Raw genomic sequence first — 25,445 nt, 5'->3', positions numbered from 1 at the left:
AGGACTAGCTGTTGGCTTCCCTTGAGAGTGCTGTGTGAAAGGGAGAAACAGAGAGCCCGAGACTGAAACTGTCGCCTTTTATAACCCTCACTCCAGCCACATCCTGTTGGTCACACAGACTAGCGCTGAATGTAGAGAAGGTGCCACAGCTGGATAGCAGTCGTTGGGACCATCTTGATGGCTGAGCCCTCACAGGTTGTTTTTTGGTTTTTTTGTTTTTGTCTTTTGTCTTTTTTTTTTTTAGGGCCGAACCTGCAGCATATGGACGTTCCCAGGCTAGGGGTCCAATTGGAGCTACAGCTGCCGACCTACACCATAGCCACAGAATGCCAGATCCGAGCCATGTCTGCAACCTACACCACAGCTGATGGCAACATCGGATCCTCAACCCACTGAGCAAGGCCAGGGATCGAACCCGCATCCTCATGGTTCCTAGTTGGATTTGTTTCTGCTGCGCCACAACGGGAACACCTGTTTTGTTTTTACTTAGGTTATTATACATTTCATTTGTATGAATACAACCCCAGTTTCTGAGGATTGAAATCATGTGTATAGAGATTTAAAGAAAACCGGTGGTTTGGATTGTTAATAGAGAGCGGAAATTTCTGTGCTGCAGGAACAGTTAAGAATAGCTATCTAGGAGTTCCCTTGCACAGTGGGTTGGCCTTGTCCCTGCAGCGGCCTGGGTGGCTGCTGTGGCACAGGTTTGATCCCCAGCCCAGGAACTTTCATATGCCTGAGTGTGGCCAACAAAAGAAAAAAGAAACGCTGTCTAACTGTTGGGTGGGCCTTCAGGGGAGAAGAACTTATTAACAAGACCCACAAGCACATTCCTTAGTAACAACTGAAACAATCTTTGTCGGCTTTTAATGTGGATCTTGTTGACATTGTCCTTTTTTCTTTTGTTTTGGGTTCATAAGAACTTTGTGAGCCATTTTTAGCGAAACAAGGATAATTGAGTGGTTTCTTATGACTTGTTTCCAGTTCCATGTAAAGATCCTCAAACATTTTAACCTGAATCCCATATCTTCCTTTCTGGCTAGAGTTAGAACAAAAAAAAAAAAAAAAAAATGGGAGAGTAATTTGTGTGCCTCTGAACCCCAAAACCACAGACCAGCTGCTTTGACTATTTATTTTAGATTGTTACAATAGTACACAGAAGTCAGATTTTAGTTTCTGAAGAAATGCCCCGTGACTGTTGTGAGTGGTCTGTGAACGCAGTGTGACAAGCCACAGTTTTCACATTGTTACAAGGCCTGAATCTCACTTGGCCTCCATCTTCCTGATCTTTAAGCAGAACGACTTTGAGAATTCTGGCTTCTCCTTACCGCATTTACTAATTTCAAAGGCTGTAGCAGTTCAACAGTCAGCACAATTTAGACCCTTTATTATCAGAAGGACTTTTCTAAGCATTTTAAGTTTGCACTGTTGAACATCCATCCACCAAACTCGAACCGATTTCACATGAAAGACCCAGTTTGCACAGATAGGGCTCAGAAGTTTTGATTCATTTTTGCCTGTTGCGTATTTTTTCTTTCTCATTTTTAGAGTTGTACCCCCTTTGTAATTATTCAAGTACCAGTGATTTACAGTGCGGTGCCAGTTTCTGCTGTGCAGCCGAGTACCCCGGTCGCACGTGTATATACATACATTCCCTCTCTTACATTATCTTCTGTCATGGTCTATCCCAAGAGACTCCGTACAGTTCCCTGGGCTGTACAGTGGGACCTCCTTGCTTTTCCATTCTAAATGGAAGAGATTGCATCTACCAGCATGTTCAGTAAAGTCTTGCTTCATCTCCTCATGCTTATTTTCCCTTTGATCGTCTTAGTAACTCAAGACAAATGCACCTTTCTAACAGTCAAAGGAACGAAGGTTAACTGCTAAGGAAAATGGACTTGAGGGAGCGTTTTAGTCCCAAGGCACTTACCAGGCTTGCTGTCCTAAAGCTTTGGGGGTTTGTAGCGTTCTGTTACAGCTAATTGGATTTTGCCACCCAAGGCCCAATTGCCTTTAGAGATTAAGATGTTCTATGCGCAATCCTTTGCATTTGTAGGGATGCTAGGCCTCATGTTGTGTCCCAACATTTAAAATCCAGGGGTGTTCTGATGTGGAGGTGAAAGTACCATGTTGGTATATCCTGAGATGTAATATATATTCTCTTCTGACATTTACACTGACTTACTGATTGTTCCCTCCTCAATACTGGCTTGGTTTTTTAAGAGAGATTTGTTTGGCTATGGAAACAGGAAGGAAGCTGTAATAAAAGAGAAAAACGCTACTTACGTACGATGGGAGCCAGATGCTTCTTATTTAAATTTTATTTGGCAACAGGAAGATCAAATATTGCCAAAAATTATAAAATCATTTTTCCATTTAATGAATCACATAGGAAGATGCAGTGACCTTTGGGTGTCATTGACCTATATTGTCAAAACCAGCCTTAAATTCCAAGATAGTAAAATAATACTTACCTTTATTTTATTTTTTGCTTTTTAGGACCACACCCACGGCATGTGGAGGTTCCCAGGCTAGGGGTCTATTTAATCGGAGCTGTAGCTGCCAGTCTATACCAGAGCCACAGCAACGCTGGATCCAAGCTGCGTCTACGACCTACACCACAGCTCACGGCATCGCCGGGTCCTTAACCCACTGAGCAAGGCCAGGGAGCAAATCGCAACCTCATGGTTCCTAGTTAGATTCGTTTCCGCTGCGCCACAAAGGGAACTCCAGTAATACTTACTCTTAGAAAAAAATGTTACAGACGGTCTCTGCATTTTAACTGCTAACCCAAGTAATTCTCCAAGACTATTTTCTGAATCTGTAACACAGGATATGAGATTTCTTAATGCAAAAAAATCCCAGCTGTATTGTCTGGTACAAAGTTAGGGTCCTGTGTCTTGGACCACTCGCTGTATAATACTGATTTTTTTTTTTTTTTTTTTTTTTTTTTTTTTTTTAGTTAGTGAGTCACCTAGCATTCATTCGCTGAACACTTAGAGCTGGGTTCTAGATTGGGTTCTGGGAAGCAGATGAAAGACAACTTCTAAGAAGTATGTAATCCATTCGGGGAAATGGGTATCTAAAGAAATAATTTTTAGATGCTGCTTTTTTTGTTTTTTTAGAGCCGCACCCGTGGCATTTGGAGGTTCCCAGGCTAGGGGTCCAATTGGAGCTACAGCTGCCGGTCTACACCACAGCCACAGCAGTGCCAGATCCGAACCGCTCCTGAGACCTACACCACAGCTCACCGGCAATGCTGGATCCTTAACCCATTGAGTGAGGCCAGGAACCAAATCTGTGTCCTCATGGATACTAGTCAGATTAGTTTCCACTGAGCCGCTGCAGGAACTCCTAGAGGCTGATTTTTAAAGTGCTGTAGAGGCATTGAATTGATCACTGCAAACTTCACTTTACTTATAAATATTGTCGATTTTTACACTTGCTTTTAGTAAATTGAGACAGAATGGTCCTTTACTTACATCTCAAAATTAATTTGAATGAACAGATGGAAAAAGATGTTTTCCAGATACCTTTTTTCATGTTCATTATTTTCATGAATAGATAACTGCTGCTAACACTGAGAAATGGTTCACAGTCATAACGTCCATCTGCATCTCAATAGTTATATAGAAATGTTTGTAGGTAAACTTGGAAGAAAACGTATCTGGTAACGTTAAGGTTGTATTATCATCCCCCAAGTGATGAAGAAAATATTGGCAGAAAGGACTTAAAAGATATTATTGTTAGCCTGAAAGTATGATGGTCAGTTCCTTTAAAAAAAAAAAAAAGAGAGAGAGAGAGAAAAGAAAAACAGATTGAAAATATGCAGGCACAAATACCTTGGCAGCTGGGGTCAGTAACTTGAATCGTTGTTGCATTTAGCACACTTCCTCTGGCTGGAGGACGGTTTTCTGGAAAAGATTAACCCCAAACTGACAGACAAATTATACAGTTGAAAATATTGAGGTTTTTCTGATTTGTTTTTAGTTACTTTGTTTTCCCCTTTCTGCCTTCCTAAGGGGAAGGCTTGCAAACGCATTTTATCTTCAGTCAGTATAGCTCGGAAGCACGTACTTCTCCTATCTTATACGAAATAACAGAGCCTCTTCAAATCTCAGCATCTCAATTCACTTTTTAAAGTAGATTAGGGTTTTGGGGTTTTTTTAAGTGGTTTTGTAATGCAGCCATACCCATGTTTTCTCTTCATGGCTGTCTGGGGTCTGGATCCCTGTGTCACACTCGTGTTGCTAAGGAGTTGAGATGTAAACAGCATTCGGTTCTCTGGCTCATGCACAACCACTCCGCCAACTACCTGTTAATATACCTGGTAAGACACCTCCCTGCACCCTGCACACAAGTACGGTTCAGCAAACCAATCTGTAAGTTTCATTCTGTGCCTCCTTCAAGAGTCAGGAGCCTAGTGTGGTTGGATTCAATTTTCAAGAAAAAAAAAATTCATCATTCAGTACTAATTTGGTTACACACTTAATTTTTTTTTATTTTTTATTTTATTTTATTTTTTATTTTCCCACTGTACAGCAAGGGGACCAAGTTATCCTGACATGTATACATTATAATTACATTTTTCCCCCACCCTTTGTTCTGTTGCAACATGAGTATCTAGACAAAGTTCTCAATGCTATTCAGCAGGATCTCTTTGTAAATCTATTCTAAGTTGTGTCTGATAAGCCCAAGCTCCCGATCCCTCCCACTCCCTCCCCCTCCCATCAGGCAGCCACAAGTCTCTTCTCCAAGTCCATGATTTTCTTTTCTGAGATGTTCATTTGTGCTGGATATTAGATTCCAGTTAGAAGTGATATCATATGGTATTTGTCTTTGTCTTTCTGGCTCATTTCACTCAGTATAAGATTCTCTAGTTCCATCCATGTTGCTGCAAATGGCATTATGTCGTTCTTTTTTGTGGCTGAGTAGTATTTCACTGTGTATATATACCACATCTTCCTAATCCAATCATCTGTCGATGGACATTTGGGTTGTTTCCATGTCCTGGCTATTGTGAATAGTGCTGCAATGAACATGCGGGTGCATGTGTCTCTTTTAAGTAGAGTTTTGTCCGGATAGATATCCAAGAGTGGTTACACACTTAATTTTCACTGATTAAAAATGTTTATATCAGAGTTCCCGTCATGGCTTACCAGAAACAAATCTGACTAGGATCTATGAGGACACAGGTTCGATCCCTGGCCTCCCTCATGGGGTTAAGGATCCAGCGTTGCCGTGAGCTGTGGTGTAGGTCGAGCTGTGGTGTAGGTCACAGAGATGGCTTGGATCTGGTGTTGCTGTGGCTGGGAACCTCCATAGCCATGGGTGCGGCCCTAAAAAGACAAAAAAATTAAATAAAAAGCACGAGGGACGGGACACCAAAAAGAATAAATTTTTTAAAAATGTTTGTATTGGAGTTCCCGTTGTGGATCCGTGGTTAACAAATCCGACTAGGAACCATGAGGTTGCGGGTTCAATCCCTGGCCTTGCTCAGTGGGTTAAGGATCCAGCATTTGCCATGAGCTGTGGTGTAGGTCGCAGACTCGGCTCAGATCCCGCTTTGCTGTGGCTGTGGTGTAGGCTGGTGGTTACAGCTCCGATTGGACCCCTAGCCTGGGAAACTCCATATGCCGAGGGAGTGGCCCAAAAAATGGCAAAAAGACAAAAAAAAAAAAAAAAAAAGTTTATATTTACTTGACAAAGTCCGCATTAAAAGGCTGGTAATTTCTTGGCAAATCAAAAGCAGTGATTAAGCATTCCAGTGATTTTTTCATTAGATTAGAGTTCTTTTGGTCTGACTTTTATCTTATAGATGGGACTCTAAGGCCTGGTTTCTTACCCCAGATTTTGTCCCATAAATGAGTTGTGGTCTGTGTGGCGGTTGCTCCTTCAGCTTGAGAGGCGTTGGAGTAGGAGCTGCAATTGGAAAGGTAAAACTTGATACTGTATGATGGTTTATCTTGAAATGCAATGCTTAGAAATTAAGAACTTGCTCAATTTGTGATGAAGAACTAGTAAAGATGTTTAAGTCTGGAAGTGATGAATTTGACTAGGGATTTAGATATTCATTTACAAGTAGTGAATAAAATGAATGGTAGGAAACCAGGTAGATGGTTATGTGATAATTCCAGGCAGGAAGGCTGCTTGTCATTTATAAAGTTCCTGCTATGTGCTAGACGCTGTTCTAAGCATTTTACATGTATTTTCCCCATTTAATCCTCTAATGACCCTATAAGATAGGTATTGTTTTTTAGGCTTATTTTACAGATGAAAAAACTAAGGCAGAGATGATTAAATAATATCCCCAAGGTTCCAGCTGGTAAATGTCAGAGCCTCTATCTAGGCCAAACAGCTCCAGGTCTAACCTCGGTATCTGTCCTATGCTTTCATCATTCCTATATATCCTATATTCGTTATCCTACAACAACCATGTGAATGTGCGGGTCCTATTTTTCTCACTTCAGATGAAGAAATGGAAGCTTAAAGAGATTAGGGAAGTGAACAATCCGAAAAGGAAATAAGAAGGCAATTCCATGCACAGTAGCATCTAAAAGACGTAAGTGCTTACGAATACATCTCATCAAGGAGGTGAAAGAGACTTGGATGCTGAAAACCGTAAAATCGTACTTGAAAGAAACTTTAAAAGACCTAAGTAAGTGGAAGGATACCCTGTGTTCATGGGTAGGAAGATTTAACATGGTCAAGATCTACAGATTCGATGCTGTCTCTCCCCATACCTCAACATCCTTCTTCAGAGAAATGGAAAAGCCAGGCTTCAAACTCTTGTGGAATCGCAGTGGGCCGCAAACAGCCACATCTTAGAACAAAACGGAGGCCTCAAATGTCCCAACTTCGAACTTTCTACGAAGCTGCAGTAATTTAGATGGTATAGTACCAGCAGGTATAAAGGCCGATGGAGTAGAACAGAGAGCACAACAATACAGGCTCATCCGTTGATTTTTAACAAGGATGCCTGGGCCAAAGAAAAAGCGAAGGAGGGAGTTGCTTTCTACGTTATTAAAGGATACTAATTTTTAATGGCGGGATCAAAATGAACGTGTCCTTAAAGATTTTACTGAACTCATTAATTAATGAGGGAACTAGTAAGCTGTTAGGTCTGGTTCAAGGAGAATGCAGAAAGTCATATAGGCCGTCTGGACGGCTGAGATCAAAACCAGTTTCTTGGGAATGGGAGAGGACAAAATGCATTTCACCTCTATGGACAAGAATCATTTGTGTTACTCTTAGTTTTCTGCAACTTATAGGACAATAGTTGAAAGGCAGGAAGACACAGCCTGAAAGGACACAGTGGACAGAATACACCGTCGTCTGGGTATTTTTGCTCATTTCAAAGTCTTTCACACCTTTTTCTGACAGCAGTCATAGAACGGAATCTTTGTATGTGATGCCAGATGCGTTGATGATTTTCGGCCAGGGGAAAAAAAAATCTGTCATCTCTAAATTTACCACCAGCCTGCCTCGTCAAGGAGCTGAGCTTCGGGCAGCTTTTCTAGACTGGATTTTAGGTGGGACAGAAGGTGTCTTTGGCCAGGAGTCCAGAATCCTTATACTGTCCCTGCCTCGCCGTGGATGTCAGGCAGTTGTTGAACCTTCCTGGGTCTCAGTTTCCTCGGGTATAAAATGAAGGGTTGAACCAGATCTGTTATGTTCTGCCTAGCTCTTAAATTTTCATCTATTCTTGGAGTTCCCGTCGTGGCGCAGTGGTTAATGAATCCGATTAGGAACCGTGAGGTTGCGGGTTCGGTCCCTGCCCTTGCTCAGTGGGTTAACGATCCGGCGTTGCGGTGAGCTATGGTGTAGGTTGCAGATGCGGCTCGGATCCTGCGTTGCTGTGGCTCTGGCGTAGGCCAGTGGCTACAGCTCCGATTCGACCCCTAGCCTGGGAACCTCCATATGCCGCGGGAGCGGCCCAAAGAAATGGCAAAAAGACAAGAAAAATAAATAAATAAATTTTCATCTATTCTAGTTCTCTCCTATGCCTCTTGAGGTTCTGATTCTTCCTGAATTCTGCTTAGCCTCAGAATGAGATGGCTTTCTCAGGGGCATGGTATTAGTATGACAGGAGGAACAGGTAGTATTTGTGCCTTTGAAGAATTAACCCCTGTTTCAGTTGCTCGCTGGCTGCAGGGAACAGTATTATACACCCTCCCCTCCACCCCTACCCCAAAGGAATCACAAAGCTGTTAATTGTGAAAATGAACCCTTCTTTTGTAATCCAGAAGGGGTTCCTTTCATGGCAGTACCACAAAATGCAGCTTTTCAACTCATGAGACTGGGCTTGAGAGTGTCGTGTATGCGTCAGGTTAAGCAGAACACAGAGAATAATGAGCAAAGATAATTACAGATAATCTGGGGCTGTCTGTGGTTGGGTAGGTTTTTGTTTGCGTCACCTTCGGGGGAGTAGTTATTGGTGTTGGTACCACCTTGTTCCTTTCCCTTGTTTGGACCACCTGCCCAGAGATACCACTTGCTGCATCATGTAGTCAAAAGCTAAGAAACTTTTTTTAAAACAAGAAAGTGACTGTCATCTTCTGAGGTATTACACCCCTCCGTCCTCCCTCCCCACCGTGATTCTTTGGCTCTTGGGCCTGTTTTTAGACAAATCATGTTGCTGTGACAGAGGGAAAGGGTCTGGGAAAGATCACGTGATCGTGTCCTAGTGCCAGCTGCTTTGGGAAAGCCTGACCCTTCCCCGTGAGGCGTCCGAGGCCATAGAACATCCTTTCGTCATAGGTGTGGCGACATCCGCTGCCGAGCCTGGCCTGGCCCTGAGGGAGCACCCCTGCATTTCACTCCTGCTTCGCCAGGGCCCACGTTTGTCCTGCTGCAGGGCGGCCACCGTTTGGCAGAGCGAGTGCCTTGCAGGTTCTGCCCCTGGTGCTGTTTGCATATCTGCCCCCTCCATGCTGTTAAAGCTCCTCGGTTAGGCCCTGAGCACCCTGGCTGTGTCCTGAATTAGACTTACAACAGGCTGATTATGCTGATGAGAAACCTGAGGCAGTCTTGAGTTTCGGTATCTTCTTCTTTTTTTCCTGTATGTATTTAATTTATGTGATTCCTAACAGTTGTGTGATTGTGCTTGAAGCCCCGTCTGTGGGGTCCTGGGTGGGACTGGGGCCCGGAGAGTGTCTTGTTTTCCTCCAGCGAAGGGGCTATGGAGACAGACACGTGAGTCTTAGAAGCCTGGATTAAATATTACTGTACTATATCATTCATTTCCTCTCATTTATGTATAGCAAGGCTTTCAGCATTATCAAATTCTCCCCGGAGCTCTCGGAGGGCTACTATAATTATTATGGTTTTACTGATTAGAAAACCAGATGCAAAGAGGCAGAGTAGCTTTTTTCAAGGCCAAGAGGGAAGCCAGAGCCAGGAGTGAAGGCTATTATTCACTGACTCTCTCATCATGTAATTTTAACCTGATAACTCAGGGTGTAGCTTGTGTTAACATTTTGGACTGTATCATTTCATTCATTCTCATGTACATTTGTTTATATTATATTAGTAAAAATCATGGCATGTGAAATTTCATACTCCCTTCTTTCCTGCATTTGACAGTGTTTCAAAAGAATTTTCTCGCATCGCTTAAAAACACTTAGGAAACAGTTTTAGGGACTGCGTGGTAGTTTATGAAGTGAATGGCTGCACCACCGTTTACTTGGTGTTCTAATGTCGAGTATTTATATTGGATCTAATTTTTGCTCTAACAGTGCGGCAGTGAGTAGCTTTGTTGTCTAAACATTTGTCTGAACCTACAGTTATGCCCTTAACTATAGCTTCCCAGAAAATAGAATCCCTGGGTCTGAGCTTATGAGTATTTGGGAGGCCTTCAAAATATGGACAAATGGCTTTCTGCAAAGAGTGATTCAGTTTGTATTTCCATAGCAATGGTATTTGAGATGATCTCTCCGCTCTCATTAACATTGATCATTGTCATTTCTTGAACTTCTCTACCAGTGACTTTAATTTGGTAACCAGAAAGTGGTATCTTTCTTTTAGTTTTTTTTATTTTATTTTTTGTCTTTTTCCAGGACCGCTCATGCAGCGTATGGAGGTTCCCAGGCTAGGAGTCCAATTGGAGCCACAGCAACGCGGGATCCGAGCCGCATCTGGGACCTACACCACAGCTCACGGCAACGTTGGATCCCTAACCCACTGAGCGAGGCCAGGGATCGAACCCGCAACCTCATGGTTCCTAGTCGGATTCATTAACCACTGAGCCATGATGGGAACTCCGGTTTCTTTTATAATTTAAATTTGTTTGTGTCTTGGTGAAATCATCGTTTTTTCATGTGGCTATTAACCATTTATTAAGAACCGCTGTTTGAGCCCAAGAAAAGGGCGTAGAAGAAGCACGTTGACTGTGCAGGTCCCACAGGAAGGGTTTGTGGGACAGGGTCCACGTGATGCAGGCAGGTTGAACTTTTTTCTTGATTGTTGTTTGCCTTACCTTAACATCTCCGTCTGGCTTGAATGTTTCCGTCTGGGGCAAGGCTGGTAATGAGGTCCAGGGACTCTCACCCTTTTCTGAGGGGGGAGAAGGCAGTTCTAGAGCCGAGCACCGAGAGCCTGTGCCGAGGACTCCGAAGGGTCCGCTTTAAGCTGGACCTCATTCCTTGCAGGGCGTGTTCGTGAGGTGATGTCTCCCTTCTGTTCTGTTTTAATGAGGACTCAAAGCACGTGTTCTGTGCAACTCCAGCGTTTCCCTCGTCTCGCTTTGCGTCGCACAAGGTGCGGTGGATGAGTCTTAAAATCCAGGGCCAGCCTGTCTTCCCTCATTAGCTGGCAGCCTTCTCCTGACTGGAGCCTCGCTTGGTTCTCTAGGCTCACGGCTCCACGATGGAACATTCTGAAGCACAGACTCGTTCTTGGTTAATGGCATTTTCAGCACGCAGCCGCCGTACCTGGAGCCGGGAGAGAAAGGCCATCCTGCGCCTTGTCGGGTCTAGTTTTCGTCAGAAGTAGCTCTCCCCACCCCCACTCCCTCGGTGCGCGAAGCCCCGAATTCACTGCTCCGCTTGGAAAGGGAGCGATGTCCCAGACCATTGGTTACATAATTGTGGATTGGCTTTCACCCATCCCGCTTTCCTGCCTCCTGTGATAGTGAATTCCAGGCTGGCAACAGTAATGAGATCTGAGAAAAGCCCATCGCAAAGCACAGCAGGCTAAAGAAACTCGCAGCCTCTTCTGTGCATGGGCTAGAGTTTCAGAGCCCTTCATTTTCAGGGGACAGAAACCTTAGACAGTAGTGCTTTTTTTTTTTTTTTTCCTCTCCCTCGTGCGTTAATTTTAATTAAGCAGTGACACCTGCTTTCTTTTCCACCCTGAGATCTACATGTAGCTAAACCTGTTCTAAGTGCCTTCCCACCCTTGGTAATTAGGTTACTTAGATATGCTGCAAACTGAGCAGCAGGCGGAAGATCTCCCACAAGCTACTGAGTAACCCAGGAATTGCTAGATTTTTGTGTAACAGGTAAGTAAGTGCTTGTGAGGGGTTGGAAAGATCAGGAAAGACTTCCTAGAATCCGGTTGAGCCAGACTTTGAAAGATCAAGTGACATTACAGAGGTATGACTATGGGAGTATATATAACTCAAGACTCACACTTCTGATCCAGTATGGGCACTGCAGCATGCAGTCTGCAAAGGATTTTCTCTTTAAAGCTCACAAGAACACCGCAGAACAAACAGGTGGTAGGAAGTTTAATGCTTGGTGTACAGTCAAATAGCCCGCAAGTGGCAAAAAGTCCAAACTGTTGTCTGTTTTCACTCATGATTCAGTCTCAAAGAGGAGCCCCGTAGGGCCCAGCAGGAGCGTAGACTAAGAGAGCCCTTCACCTTGAAGGGCACAGCGAGGCTGTAGTGCTCAGGGATCATTCAGAGACATCCCAGAATGTGTCCAGGTATCAGTAGAGTCCAAAATGAAGGTCCGATGTTATTAAACATAAGTCAGGAGTTCCCATCATGGCTCAGTGGTTAACAAATCCGACTAGGAACCATGAGGTTGCAGGTTCGGTCCCTGCCCTCGCTCAGTGGGTTAATGATCCGGCGTTGCCATGAGCTGTGGTATAGGTTGCAGACGCAGCTCGGATCCCGCGTTGCTGTGGCTCTGGCTTAGGCCGGTGGCTGCAGCTCCGATTCAACCCCTAGCCTGGGAACCTCCATATGCCTCGGGAGCGGCCCAAGAAATAGCAAAAAAAAGACCCAAAAAAAAAAAAAAAAAAACATAAGTCAGAAATCACTTTTGAAAAGAATAGTGGAAAACAGTTCTTTAATTTCATGAGCTATAAGACTAGGAGGACCATAACACAACTAAAATACATAATATATATAATAATACATAATGTTTAGATGACTTTATTATATATTGTATATTAATATATACAGTACTCAGTTACAGAAGGAAGGGTATTTGTCAGGTGAATGTGATAACCACTACACTATGGAAACAGAAAGGGATTTGTAAAGAAGGTAAGAAAAGATTTTTTTTTTTTTTTTGGCTGCACCTGCAGCATATGTAAGTTCCTGGGCCAGGGATCAAACCCAGGCCACAGCAACAGCCTGAATCACTGCAGTGACAACACCAGATCCTTAACCTGCTGAGCCACAAGAGAAGTCTAAGAAAGATATTTTAAAACATTTTGTGAGGAGTTCCCTTTGTGGTGCAGCAGAAATGAGTCCGACTAGCAACCATGAGGTTGTGGGTTCAATCCCTGGCCTCGCTCAGTGGGTTAAGGATCCGGCGTTGCCGTGAGCTGTGGTGTAGGTTACAGACGAGGCTCGGATCCCACGTTGCTGTGGCTCTGGTGTAGGCCAGTGGCTACAGCTCCGATGAGACCCCTAGCCTGGGAACCTCCATGTGCCACAGGTGTGGCCCTAAAAAGACAAAAGACAAAAACAAAAAACGCTTTGTGAGATAGTACAGGAACAGTAAGAATTATGGAAAAACTAAAAGAAGATGAAAACAGGGAATAAAGATAGAGTCAGATATTTTCTACATTTAAAAAAAAAAAAAAAAATTTATGACCACACCACAGACACATAGCACATAGAGGTTCCCAGGCCAGGGACTGAATCTGAGCCGCAGCCGCAGCAACACCAGATTTTTTTTTAACCCACTGTGCCAGGCCAGGGATCGACACCGCACCTCCACAGTGACGCGAGCCACTGCAGTCGGATCCTTAACCCACTGTGCCACAGGGGAAACTCCTCAACATTGTTAAACCTCTACCCATTTTAGGTTTCTGGCTATAGACTTGAGCATCATTCTTCTTTACTCAGATTGGAATTACAAAGACGAAGAGAAAAGATGGTCTGATAGGGCAGTTGGCCCCTGTTCCTCAGATGTCCCATCTCAAGCAAAACGAGTCTGTCCTTCAGCAGGATGCCAGCTACCAGGGCTCTTGAGCAAGAAAAGGAAAGAGTCCATCATGATAGGAATTCCAAGCCAGGCTTCATATTCTCCTACACTGGCACTGCCACTTCTATTTGTTTTTATTGAAAAATGATAACCTTGGAATCGAGCTGTATGTTTACCCAAGAGGCATTTACATGGGTTCTGTCATTTCCAAGTTCACACTGCCTGTCAGGAAATGGCACACCCGATGGAACGCCCCTAAGGTGGGAATTGAACCGTTGGAGTTGCGTTGATCTCGCAGAGACTTGTACAAGGTGATCTATTGCCTTTGACCCTTGAGTATGTGGCCTCTAAAGGCCATCAGTTGAATGGTGCCAAGCATTGTTCTTGGCTTAGTGGGATGGTTGAAAAGAAGACAGGGACGTTTGCTGCCCTCCTGGGTCTTACATTTGAATGGGGGGAGATGGAGGACAAACACGGGAAAGTAAATGAACAGGGTAATGCATTGTCTGACCCTCAACGGGGCTCTGGAAAGACCAGTTTTTCTGCCAGAGTCCCACAGATTCCCAGCAAAGCACACTGTTGTGCCTTTACTAAAGTAGAAAGGCAACTGAACTGTTGGAAGGCCAGTGTGCTTCACTTATTTACTGCTAATGAATTTTCATAACTGCAGATCTCCGAGAAAAAAAAAATACATGTTTCTCTCTTAGGTGGCAAAGAACACATCCTAGAAGATGCAAAACCGGACTCCATCGATGACACTACTGACTTGGGCCTACCACCTGAAATGCCAATTTTGATTGACTTCCATGCTCTGAAAGACATCCTCGGGCCCCCAATGTATGAAATGGAGGTGAGCATTCTCATTTCGTTCTCGATGCCCACCGGTTTACTCCGTGGGTTGATTGGGAGAGAGGGAGCTTAATTGATTGGGAGAGAGGGAGCTTTGGGTGTTTGGGGAGGCTGAATTTTGTCTTAAGATTGGAAACGTGTTCTCTCTGTGATACGGAGTTTGGAGGGCTCCAGAGACCCTGGCCAGATCAGATCTCATTCTTTGCGGCCGGTTCTATTTTAAGGACAGTGTCTCTGACTTTTCTCCTTAGAAATTCTGTGTTCCTGGAGTTCCCATCGTGGCTCAATGGAAATGAGCCCGACCAGTAACTTGAGTTTGCGGGTTCCATCCCGGCCTCGCTCAGTGGCTCAGATCTGGCGTTGCTGTGGCTGTGGCGTAGGCCAGCGGCTACAGCTCCCAATTCGACCCCTCGCCTGGGAACTTCCATATGCCGCTGGTGTGGCCCTAAAAATCAAAAGAGAAATTCTATGTTCCTTAAGCATGTGCCAGCAAAGGCTTTGGGGAAAGGAGTGGGGGAGAAATACCGTAGCACAAAAGACCTGAGCACTCGAGCCTGGCTTTAGCTTCGGGCTGCTTTAGTGCAGACTGGCGGGCATCTTTCAGGATCTTTTCTGTCGTTGTTATTATCAATTCCTTTCGGGTTCAGCCCACCTGCAAGTCTAGCCCTATTTGCATCCCTCTCCCCTAATTGTCCCTCCTAGTGGAACACCCAGCCACGAAGCAGAACTGAGTCAAGGCAGCTGGAAGGAAATAGGGTTTGAAGCTGTGACTGCTGAGGCCTTGTGATGTGTTTTATAGGATGCTCACATGAGCTTTCATGGGTCAGTTACTAGACAAGATACGTAGTTTTTTGCTGAACACATGAGCATCTTTCTTCAGAAGCTTTATCATCACCCTCTCCGTATAAGGAAAAAGATTTCTAGAAGATGTATCTTGCAAATTATGCTGCCTTAAGTCTTAAAACTGAGTAGCGCCTGAACCCATCTTGTTTATCTGTTTAAACTCTAAGCTGGTCATTATAGCTCATGGGCCTTTACAAAGCGCTCAGTGCCAAGAGTAGACTGCATTTCCTCTTATCGGTAAATCTGGTCTTGAACAGTAGCCTCAGAAACATAATTTGTTTGTTTGGTTTGGTTTTTGTTTTTTTGCTTTTTAGGGCCACACCCAAGGCATCTGTAAGTTCCCACAGCTCACAGCAATGCTGGATCCTTAACCCACTGAGCAAGGCCAGGGATCGAACACGCATCCTCATGGATCCTAGTCGGGATCATTCACCACGAAGGGAACTCCCTAGAAACTTTATTTTGATTATTTGAATTCTTAAGATATTATGGGTTTAAATATTGAAGTGTTGAGAGAGAAAGCCTGTCTCCGTTGAGAGGTGAGCCAGAGCTGCTTTCCTGTGCTGAGCGAACCCAGGGGTCTGAGACGCGATGGAGGGAGAGGGGTTCTGCTCCTGCATGTCGGGCGGGCTTTTTTGTCGGCTTGCCAGAACAGTCCATGGGAACCGCTCTTTGGGAGTTGACACCAGGGCAGTGAATAAAAACAAAAGATGGATGCGCGTTTCTGTTGCACATGCCCTTCTCTCCCAGCCACGTCTGCTTCCGTTGGGCTTGGAGCATTGCTGACATGCTTGGAGCTTTGGCAGAGAAAAAGCCAAAGGATGGAAAGGAGAAATTTGATAAACACTGTTCACGGCTGTGTGTTCTCATTGGAGTTTTCCTTGTAGCATCTCAGCTGTGACGTAGGAACGCTTTCACCAGCGTGAATCCAGTAGCCGTTGTGCCTCTATAAACCGCATCTCAGGCTGGAAGGTCTGGTGTCTGGGAGTTTGGAACATTTCGTTCACCTTCTCTGCAGTTAAGAGAATTTACCTTGTTGCCGGGGGTTTCTGTCTCTACCTCTAGTGGCCTGATGACCGTCAGCCCCAATTATTTAACCACCCTCTTCCTCAGCTTTTGCCTCTGTGAAATTAAGGTTTATGGGACAGGTCTTTCTTGTCCACAGGGGCCAGCACTAGGCTCGGAGTCTTCTGTTTACACCCAGGGGAAAAGCTTAAAGAGATGCACTGAATCCTGCAAATTCACATTGGGTGTAAGTTAGCGAGGCCAGTATTTAAACTCAGATCAGCCAACACACGTCTAATATTCTTGGCACGCTCCCACAGTACCTTACAGAGCAAGCTCGTTTTTGTCCTTTCCTGCTAAAAGAGACTCGCTTGAAGTATAGCAGTTTTTCAAAAAGCCATATCTGTCTCTACATCAGATTTTCATTTCTATTCTTACCAATTCTAACGCTCTGTTTTGGCACGGAAGATATACATTCTAGAGTTGTCAGAAAATAGACGATATTTTTAAAGTCCCCGGAATGTTGAGCTCGCCAAAGGAAAAGGAGCCAGTAGCCTCGGAGCAGGCCCTGGACAGTGAGGGTCACGTTAAGGGAAAAGGAACCCTCAGAACAGACCAAGAGCCCCGGAGGGACCAGGCAGGCAGCTGAGAGCAAAAACGAGGATGCTGTGCCACCACCAAGAGAGGGAGGACATGGTCCCAAGAAGGGGGGACGTGCAGACGTGCTTGCCATCTGTGTGCTGGATTCGATGGCGTGGAGGCCGTGGGTGACCTTGACAGAGCCGGGTTCACAGGAGAGGCGGGGATGCAGACTGGGAGCTGCTGAGCGGGAATCGGAGGTGGGGACGTAGAAATTGCATGCAGGCAGCACTGCAGGACTTTGGCTGTGGACAGCCACAAAGACATGAGGTGGCTGGAGGGGAGGACGGAGCTCAGAGCGGGGTGGTCACAGATGGCAGCGTGTTTGCCGATCAGAATCAGCCGGTAGAGAGAGTCGGGTGGGACCGATGTTGCTGGAGGACGAGGCGGTACCCCAGGAACAGAGCCTTTGGGGACGTGCAGAGGGATGGGGGCCCCGGCGTCGGGGAGGAGGTGGCCTGGGACGAGGATGCCTTGGGTCGGGGTGTCATGGACGAGGGGCCAAGCATGTTGAGTCACTTACAGGGGGAAGATGATGATCGTGCTGGCGCAAAGGTGTGTCACTTGCCCAAGGAGAGCAGTGCAGCTGGGACAGAGCTGGCGTGTAATGTGAAGGTGGTAGAATCTTGAGCACCCATGCACTAGAAGGATAAGAAAGTGGTAGTCGGGGCCAGGGGTGGTTTAAATTCTGATTTCAGAGGTCGTGTGGCATCTCTTGGCAGCAAGGACTGGGAGGAGGGTGGCTGGGTTAAGCGTATTTTTGGAGTGAAGGAGGTGTTGAGAGACAGGCCAGGTTGCACATGAGCCACAGGTCCTCCCTGAAGACACCCAGGATGGTGGCGGGACTCGGCGGTGGTCTGCAGTGTAGGGGGTAGTGAGGGCAGAATGAGGTTGGGAAAGCCAGCCGCCACGGCAGGGGGCTGCCAGGAGCCGAGGGGTGGCTGTCACTGGCTGTGGTGAACGCCCCCTCCTTGACCTCAGTGGCCTCATTCAAAGCATGAGGGCAATTGCATGTTTGCTTTTAGTTTTCAGAATTTGGTGAGTTAATATCTATAAAGCACTCACTCTAGTGCCCAGTACAAGCTAAAAAACTTAACCAAGACAGGTCCCTGTAACCACCATAAAAACAAATAGACCTATCCTCGATCACAAAAATTACTATAATCCTAATTTTATATATATATATATATATATATATATATTTTTTTTTTTTTTTTTTTTTTTTTTTTTTTTTGCTTTTTTAGTGCCTCACTCCCACAGCATATGAAGGTTCCCAGGCTAGGGGTGGAATCGGAGCCACAGCTGCCAGCCTACACCAGAGCCACAGCCACGTGGGATCCGAGTCGCATCTGCAACCTACACCACAGCTCATGGCGACACTGGATCCTTAACCCACTGAGTGAGGCCAGGGATCGAACCTGCAAACTCATGGATCCTAGCCAGGTTCGTTAACCACTGAGCCATGAAGGGAGCTCCCCTAAGTTTATGTTTTCTTTCATAGCCTATGCCACCCCTCACTGTTCTTTACTTTCATTGAAGATGAATCTGCAAAAATATATTAGTACCAAAAGAGTTCCTGACCCAGCAAACCAAGTGAGAAATTTTAGAATTTCCTCAACAGGTGAGACATGGAACATGAGTTCCTGAAACTTCCTCTAGATTTCAAACTTAGGTACAGTGCCCTAAGTTACCTTTCCAAGTACAATAAAGCTTCCCAAAGAACCATGATCGATTGAACCCATATAAAAAGAATAAAATAGGAGTTCCCCTCATGGCACAGCAGAAATGAATCCGGCCAGGAACCATGTGGTTGTGGGTTCGATCCCTGGCCTTGCACAGTGGGTTCAGGACCCAGCGCTGCCGTGAGCTGTGGTGTAGGTCACAGACGCGGCTCGGATCTGGCGTTGCTGTGGCTCTGGCGTCGGCCGGCGGCTACAGCTCTGATTCGACCCCTAGCCTGGGAACTTCCATGTGCCATGAGTGCGGCCCTAAAAGGACAAAAGACAAAAAAAAAAAATTTTTTTTTTTTTTTTTTTTGTCTTTTTGCCATTTCTTGGGCTGCTCCCGCAGCATATGGAGGTTCCCAGGCTAGGGGTCCAATCAGAGCTGTTGCCGCCAGCCTATGCCAGAGCCACAGCAACACGGGATCCGAGCCGCATCTGTGACCTACACCACAGCTCACGGCAGCGCTGGGTCCTGAACCCACTGTGCAAGGCCAGGGATCGAACCCACAACCACATGGTTCCTAGTCAGATTTGTTAACCACTGCGCCATGATGGGAACTCCATGCAGATTTTAAAAAGCATTCTGAATAGGTGAATTCCGGGAGATTCCATCAGCACACTTGCCTTGCAGACAAAATCAGGTGCTAGAAATGGGTGAAGTGTATAAACACTAATGAAATGCCCCAAAGGGCCATGGTGGTAAATGTCTGCTCCATCCCAGTCCATCCAAACCTGCTCTGCCCCAGGGCCCTGTTTAGACGGCACCGATGCCGCACTCGGCCTGGCCCACTGCCCCATCGCCGGTCGGTTGTGCCGAGTGAAGGCCCTTCTTGGAGGAGGGAAAGCAGCTGGTTCTCAGCGGTGCAAGTGTCAGGCCGGAATGGGGCTATCACATTGCTTCCCGAGGCGACAGTGTCTGACCCCAGCACCTCTCCACGGGAACGGCTGCTGAAACAAACTACACCTAGAAAAGTCAAGTAGTGGTGAGTTCCAGGCTTAGGATCTTATTAGCACAAAGGCTTTAAAAAAATTGGCAGGTGGAGAGCTTCTGTGGTGCCAGCCCTGGCAGGAACATAAAAAGTGCTGTGTAAGCTGTAAAAGAAACCAGTGTACGGTGTGAACGTCCCTGAAGAGCCAACCTGCACACGTACCACCGCCATCTGACAGTTCAGGTTTGTGTTTGGCGAGGCACCAAGCTTGTCCCTGGAAAGAAGGCCCGCAGTGTTAGTCCTGTCTCCAGCCCTTGGCCCACGCCGGCCTCTCTGCTCTGATGGCTTCCTGGCCGCTTCCTGGCCCGCAGACTCCTAGTCGTACCTGAAGACTCTTCACGGGAGCTGTGACCCGGGCCCTGGCCTCCCAGGCCTCTCCGAAGGCACGGGCACTTGGTGGCTCCTCTGCTGTGGCACTCCCCTGTGCTGGGGCGCGGCTGGCTCCTTATCTGATGTGGCGAAGCAGGCTGTCACCTCCCTGCGGTGACATCCCTGTGATGCGGGCGGGGCCCTGGCCCCGATGCTGGAAAAGCGCCGCTGGGTGAGAGTAACACTCTTAATCCCTCTGATGGGCGGCAGGAGCCCATGACAAGGTCATAAACCTACGTGTTCGTCTGGGCTCGGAAGGGGCGCAAGGAGTTGTGTGTATGTCCTATTTCGGTCAGATATTACTGAATATCATTTTTTAGTTAATCAAAAGAAAGAACAGGGCAAAAGTGCAATGATTAGGTACACGAATGCTCCTTAAACACTGCTGTCGTTGAAGTGTGCAGTAAGCAGCCACACTTTATAAGACATACTCTGTTAGTCTTTTTGTTTGTTTGTTTGTTTTGTTTTTTTGTCTTTTGTCTTTTTATAGCCACAGGTGCGGCATATGGAGGTTCCCAGGCCAGGGATCCAATTGGAGCTACAGCTGCCGGCCTACACCAGAGCCAAGGCAACGTGGGATCTGAGCCGCGTCCGTGACCTACGCCACAGCTCACGGCAACGCCAGATCCTTAACCCACTGAGCGAGGCCAGGGATCGAACCCACAACCTCACAGTTACTAGTCAGGTTCGTTAACCACTGAACCACCACTGGAACTCCCATACTCTGTTATTAATTAGGTTTTTCATTAAATATTTTAAACCCTTCCCCGGTCTGCATATTTACATGATTGATAGAGTTATGACCGAAGAAACTGACCATTCCTTTGAACCAGATGTAGCAGATCAGGGAAAGTGGGAAGCACCAGGTTCAAGGGAGCTTGAAGGACAGAAATGAACCTCAGATGCTCTTTGACATCTAGAGGGAAAAACATTCTAAGTGTCAAGCCCAGACCTGTCTCGGCTCATACAATTGTTGATTCTATAAACCAGTGGTGGAATTAGAAACTGGTAGAAAGTATTGGTTAAGTATTGTGTTGAATCACTTGTTAGGGAAGAGTGTAAACACACACTTGTTTTTACAATTGTGGAAGGTTTAAGGTGGCTGGGAAACTGTCCGTTCAGGAGCAAGAAGGAGCATATGTCTTATCTTTCAAATGCATGTGAACTTGCACTCAACTGTTTCTGAGGGAAAAATACATAGAAGCTGGATGCTTGACTGTTACAGAATTGTTAACAGTTTCAGAACATACGCCTTTGAGGAACACGACTCTCAAATCTAAGAATTACAGGTTCTTAATTTCTTAGATACCTGCTGTTGGGCTGATGACAAGACTCTAGGTTTGACAGCAACTCCTGCCTCAGTTCTCCCACTGGCTATGTCGTTGAGGGGCACATATCTGTCACCAGTGCGGTCTTCAGGCTACTATCAGTGCGCTTCGAGGTCAATTAAAGGGAGCCTGGATGGCTTGGGTTTGGCCCTGTGTGCTTATCCACCCCTGTCCTTTCAGTTAATGTACCAGAGTTCCCTGGTGGCTCCATGGGTTAAGGATCTGGCATCGTCACTGCTGTGGCTCCGTTTCGATTCCTGGCCTGGGAACTTCCACATGCCGAGGGCACGGGCAAAAGGAAAAAAGGAAAAATCAATTAACCATGTACCAGTTACTTCTACCCAAAGTACCATGACTCTCCAGCAGGTAGAGAGTGTTGGAAACCAGCCTGGTTTCTTGATGTAACATGGTAATCAATGTGACTCTTACTCCGGATTGTTTGGGGACATTTTTGGTATTATTCTGACAAAACAAGTTTTGAGGATTTAGCTGTAAAAGGAGGGGGGGAGGATATTGTTCTTGTTACAGTGAACAAAACTGCACCATCTGGCTTTTTCTGTTAAATTAGCACACGATTCAGTATACTGAGGATCATTCTTTAGGACTGATTCAGGCAGCCCGAGAAAAGGGCCAGGCAGGAAAAACAGGAACCCCAGGCGAGTTCCCGCCCAAACTAGATATCACTCAGGTAGAGAGAATCGATTTCATATCAGCAAGAACCAGCCTTGTGAACCCATTTATAAATAGTTGTTTCTGTGTTTTCCTCTAATAGTCCTGATCTTTTGCATATGGAGCTTTTGCATCTTTCTCCTCCAGTCGACACAGAACAGGGCGAGCGCACAGCTGAGGGGAGGTGAAATCTGTGCGCGGTGCCTCCCAAGTCTCTACCTTATCATGAAGCCAACTGGAATTACATTTTTGAATGGAAAACCAGATCTAAAGCTAGGCTTTCATGTTTGCTACTAAAAATAAGTGCCCAAGAGCCACAGATATAGTTTGCTACTAAAAATAAGTGCCCAATAGCTTCAATCCACATGTCCATTTAAAATTAAGATTTTCAGGAGTTCCCGTCATGGCTCAAAGGTTAGCAGACCCGACTAGCATCCATGAGGACGTGGATGCTGCCGTGAGCTGTGGTGTAGGTCACAGACGTGGCTTGGATCTCGCATTGCGGTGACTCTGGCGTAGGCTGGCGGCTACAGCTCCAATTCAACCCCTAGCCTGGGAACCTCCTTGTGCCGTGGGTGCGGCCCTAAAAAGACAACAAGGCCAAAAAAATAAAATGAACATTTTCAGCATCTGAGCCCCCGCCCAGCGCTTTAACCAGAAACTCAGGCTGCAGGCTCTGCTGCTCCTTAGTGAGAATGTTACCTCAGCGGGAGAGCCCCAGTGTGTGCATGAGTGTGGGGCTAACCTACTGCGTTCCTCTGACATGGAACGTCTATAGGATAAGAAATGCGGAGGCTCAAAGTGTGCAGTGAAAGTTAACGTGACCCTTTTTTCACCTGTTAGGTTTTACATGTTTTCATAACTTGGACGTGTTAACCTATTTGGCTTGTAATCTGCGGTGCGTGACATGCTCTGTTTCAAATGGCAGTGAGGCAGCACATTGGGCCTCCAAGCGCACAGGAGGAATCTGGGGCATCTTGAAGCAGCGTTTTACAGTGTCTCTGCAGCAACAGAGAGCAAAGATGAGAGGCAGAAAAGTAAAATCTAGGGGTTTTAACGTGTACCTTCACCGTTGGCCTCTGGAGCGTTAGCATGTTGGCAGCTTCTCAAGGCATGTTGGAAAGAGGGTTTCTACTTCCTGCCTACAAATTCACGATTGCCTAACATGAAGTCGGGCTCTGGAGTATTTATAACTATGCAGCCCAATGAAAACAATTTTTTTGTTTTTTATAGGGCCGCACCCACAGCATGTGGAAGTCCCCAGGCTAGGGGTCGAATGGATCCGAACCACGTCTGTGACCTACACCGCAGTTCACGGCAACGCCAGATCGTTAACCCCCTGAGCAAGGCCAGGGATCGAACATGCATCCTCATGGATACTAGACGGATTCGTTCCGCTGTGGCCAGCGGGAGCTCCCCTGATGAAAATATTTAGATAAAGCAATTGAGTTTATTCCTTGAAAATTAGGGTCTGTGTAACTCGATGTGGTACTTAAGAATCAGAGTTGCTCACACCTATTTTTATGCTTCTGATAAATGCCCATGAGGGAAGTTTAGTTTGCCTTCTGGCAAAAAGCCCTCCGGGGCCCCAGTCATGTGCTTTGGGGTGCAGCTTTAGCCCGCCGCACAAGCACATGCCCTTGCAGTAGGTCAGCCTGGAAAGATCTGGGCTCCTGTTGGCCTTAGGCGATCATTTTCCTCGATTCTCTCTCGAAAGGTGTCTGAGCGCTTGAGTCAACCAGGAGTGGCGATTGGCTTGGCCTGGACCCCCCTGGGTGGGGAAATTATGTTCGTGGAGGCGAGTCGCATGGACGGCGAGGGCCAGTTAACTCTGACTGGCCAGCTCGGGGACGTCATGAAGGAGTCGGCCCATCTCGCCATCAGCTGGCTCCGCAGCAATGCCAAGAAATACCATCTGACCAACGGTGAGCAGCCTGCCCTCGGCGGGGGTGCAGCTGCGGGCAGAGCGCCTTGGGATCATCCCGGGCTCTGTGACAGAGACTAAGAGGAGCCCTCAGCGGTCAGTTACACCTTAAAGCACAGACCATTGCTTTGGAACCGCACGGAGATTCTAGTTCCACGTGGACCGGCACCTGAGCTGGAAACTGATTCCAAGGGTTTGTTTTTCATTCCCTTTGGAAGAGAAGGAAACCGTGCTTCCAGACCCCACTTGACTTGCACTGCCCGTTACTATTTTGAAGGAGTTATATGCCCCAAACATTCCTGTTTATCTCTTTGATTTTCTCTTACGGGAGCGAACGAAAACAGGTTGAATGTTTCTACATTAAACTCCTTTCTTCCTTTTTTCAAGCTTCTGGAAGTTTTGATCTTCTTGAGAACACAGACATCCATCTGCACTTCCCAGCTGGAGCTGTCACAAAAGATGGACCATCTGCTGGCGTTACCATAGCAACCTGTCTCGCCTCACTTTTTAGTGGGCGGCTGGTGCGTTCAGATGTAGCCATGACTGGTGAAATCACACTGCGAGGTCTCGTTCTCCCAGTAAGTACGAAGAAACCTGTTTGTGTGGTTTTTAAATTAATAGTGGTTTGCCTTCTTCCTGTGACTGTCTTCGTTTTAAAACACATATTGAATTTTTATATCTGTAATTCGTATTTTTAAATGTTGATCAAATAAAGGAAAAACCGAAACATTTTCCCCACGTTTTCTCTTCTAAGAAAGACTGGCTGAGGGGAAAAAAAATAGATCAGTCTGGTCATCAGAAAGATCAGCTGTTCAGGTGAGGAGTTGAGGCTTTGTTCTAGTTGTTAATATAGAGCATATGCGTAAAATAGGATGGTAGCTATTTTTAAAACTTAAGCCCAGTTCTCAGCCTTTTGAAGTTCCTCTGAGACCTCCTCCCCTCCTATAGATAACTTGGGTTAGGTTGATAGATTGATGGAAAGAATTAAAGAAAAGAAGTAGTACAATACAGTAAAGACTACCATGTCTCATTGTTAAATTTTGAAAACGTTGTGTACATATGGGGCTTTGGGGCCCCAGTCCATATTGTAACTACTTATAAAAACACTGAAAAATGCATAGAACTTGAGAGATGGTTTAGAAGGTTAAGTCACTCGTCAGCAGTACCAGGCTACAAGAAAGTTTTAGTGGGTTCATAGCAAAATGAGAAGAAAAAAAAAAAAAAAAAAGTTTTGCTCTGAGAACACCTTTCTTTTATGAGGTAATGGTGAAGTAGACAGTCACTAATTAAGGTCACTAAAAATGCTCTCGGTTCCCTAATTTTTTTTAATTGAATTGAACCAGAAAGTCATGCCCTAACGCTTATTCACTGTGACCTGTCCTCCACCTGTACTGCAAAGGAAAGTGGCTCTCCTCGCCTTAACCCAGCAGCTGTGGACAGTAGGGGCTTAAGACTGGCTGTGCCGCCGAAAGGAAGTGAGCAAGTGCTCCGCTGGCCGCACGCTCCCAGGTTTGCCATAGTTCAGAATGGCCCGCTAAGCGGAGAATAAAGGGAATCACTAAGTACTAGGGGTGTAACGCACAACACGGTAAATATAATGAACACTGCTGTGTGTTAATATGAAATGTGTTAACAGAGTAAATCCTAGGAGTTTTCCTCACAAGGAAAATAGTTTTCTCCTATTTCTTTAATTTGGTATCTATATGGGATGATGGATGTTC

At 45.9% G+C, this 25,445-nt stretch overlaps 1 protein-coding gene across 1 annotated transcript in view; it reads left to right on the top strand.

Moving 5' to 3' along the window:
- The window catches only part of LONP2 (lon peptidase 2, peroxisomal), a 93,590-nt gene that overhangs the window by 64,531 nt on the left and 3,614 nt on the right, over positions 1–25,445 (top strand). The window contains exons 12-14 of the mRNA XM_005664451.3: positions 14,093–14,235; positions 23,518–23,725; positions 24,112–24,302. Of these exons, the coding sequence (XP_005664508.3) occupies positions 14,093–14,235; positions 23,518–23,725; positions 24,112–24,302 (542 nt within the window). The remainder of the gene's footprint in view (positions 1–14,092; positions 14,236–23,517; positions 23,726–24,111; positions 24,303–25,445) is intronic.

This window comes from Sus scrofa, chromosome 6 (genome assembly GCF_000003025.6).
Source record: "Sus scrofa isolate TJ Tabasco breed Duroc chromosome 6, Sscrofa11.1, whole genome shotgun sequence".
NCBI classification, from domain to species: Eukaryota; Metazoa; Chordata; class Mammalia; order Artiodactyla; family Suidae; genus Sus; species Sus scrofa.
This window is presented reverse-complemented; position numbering and strand designations above follow the sequence as displayed.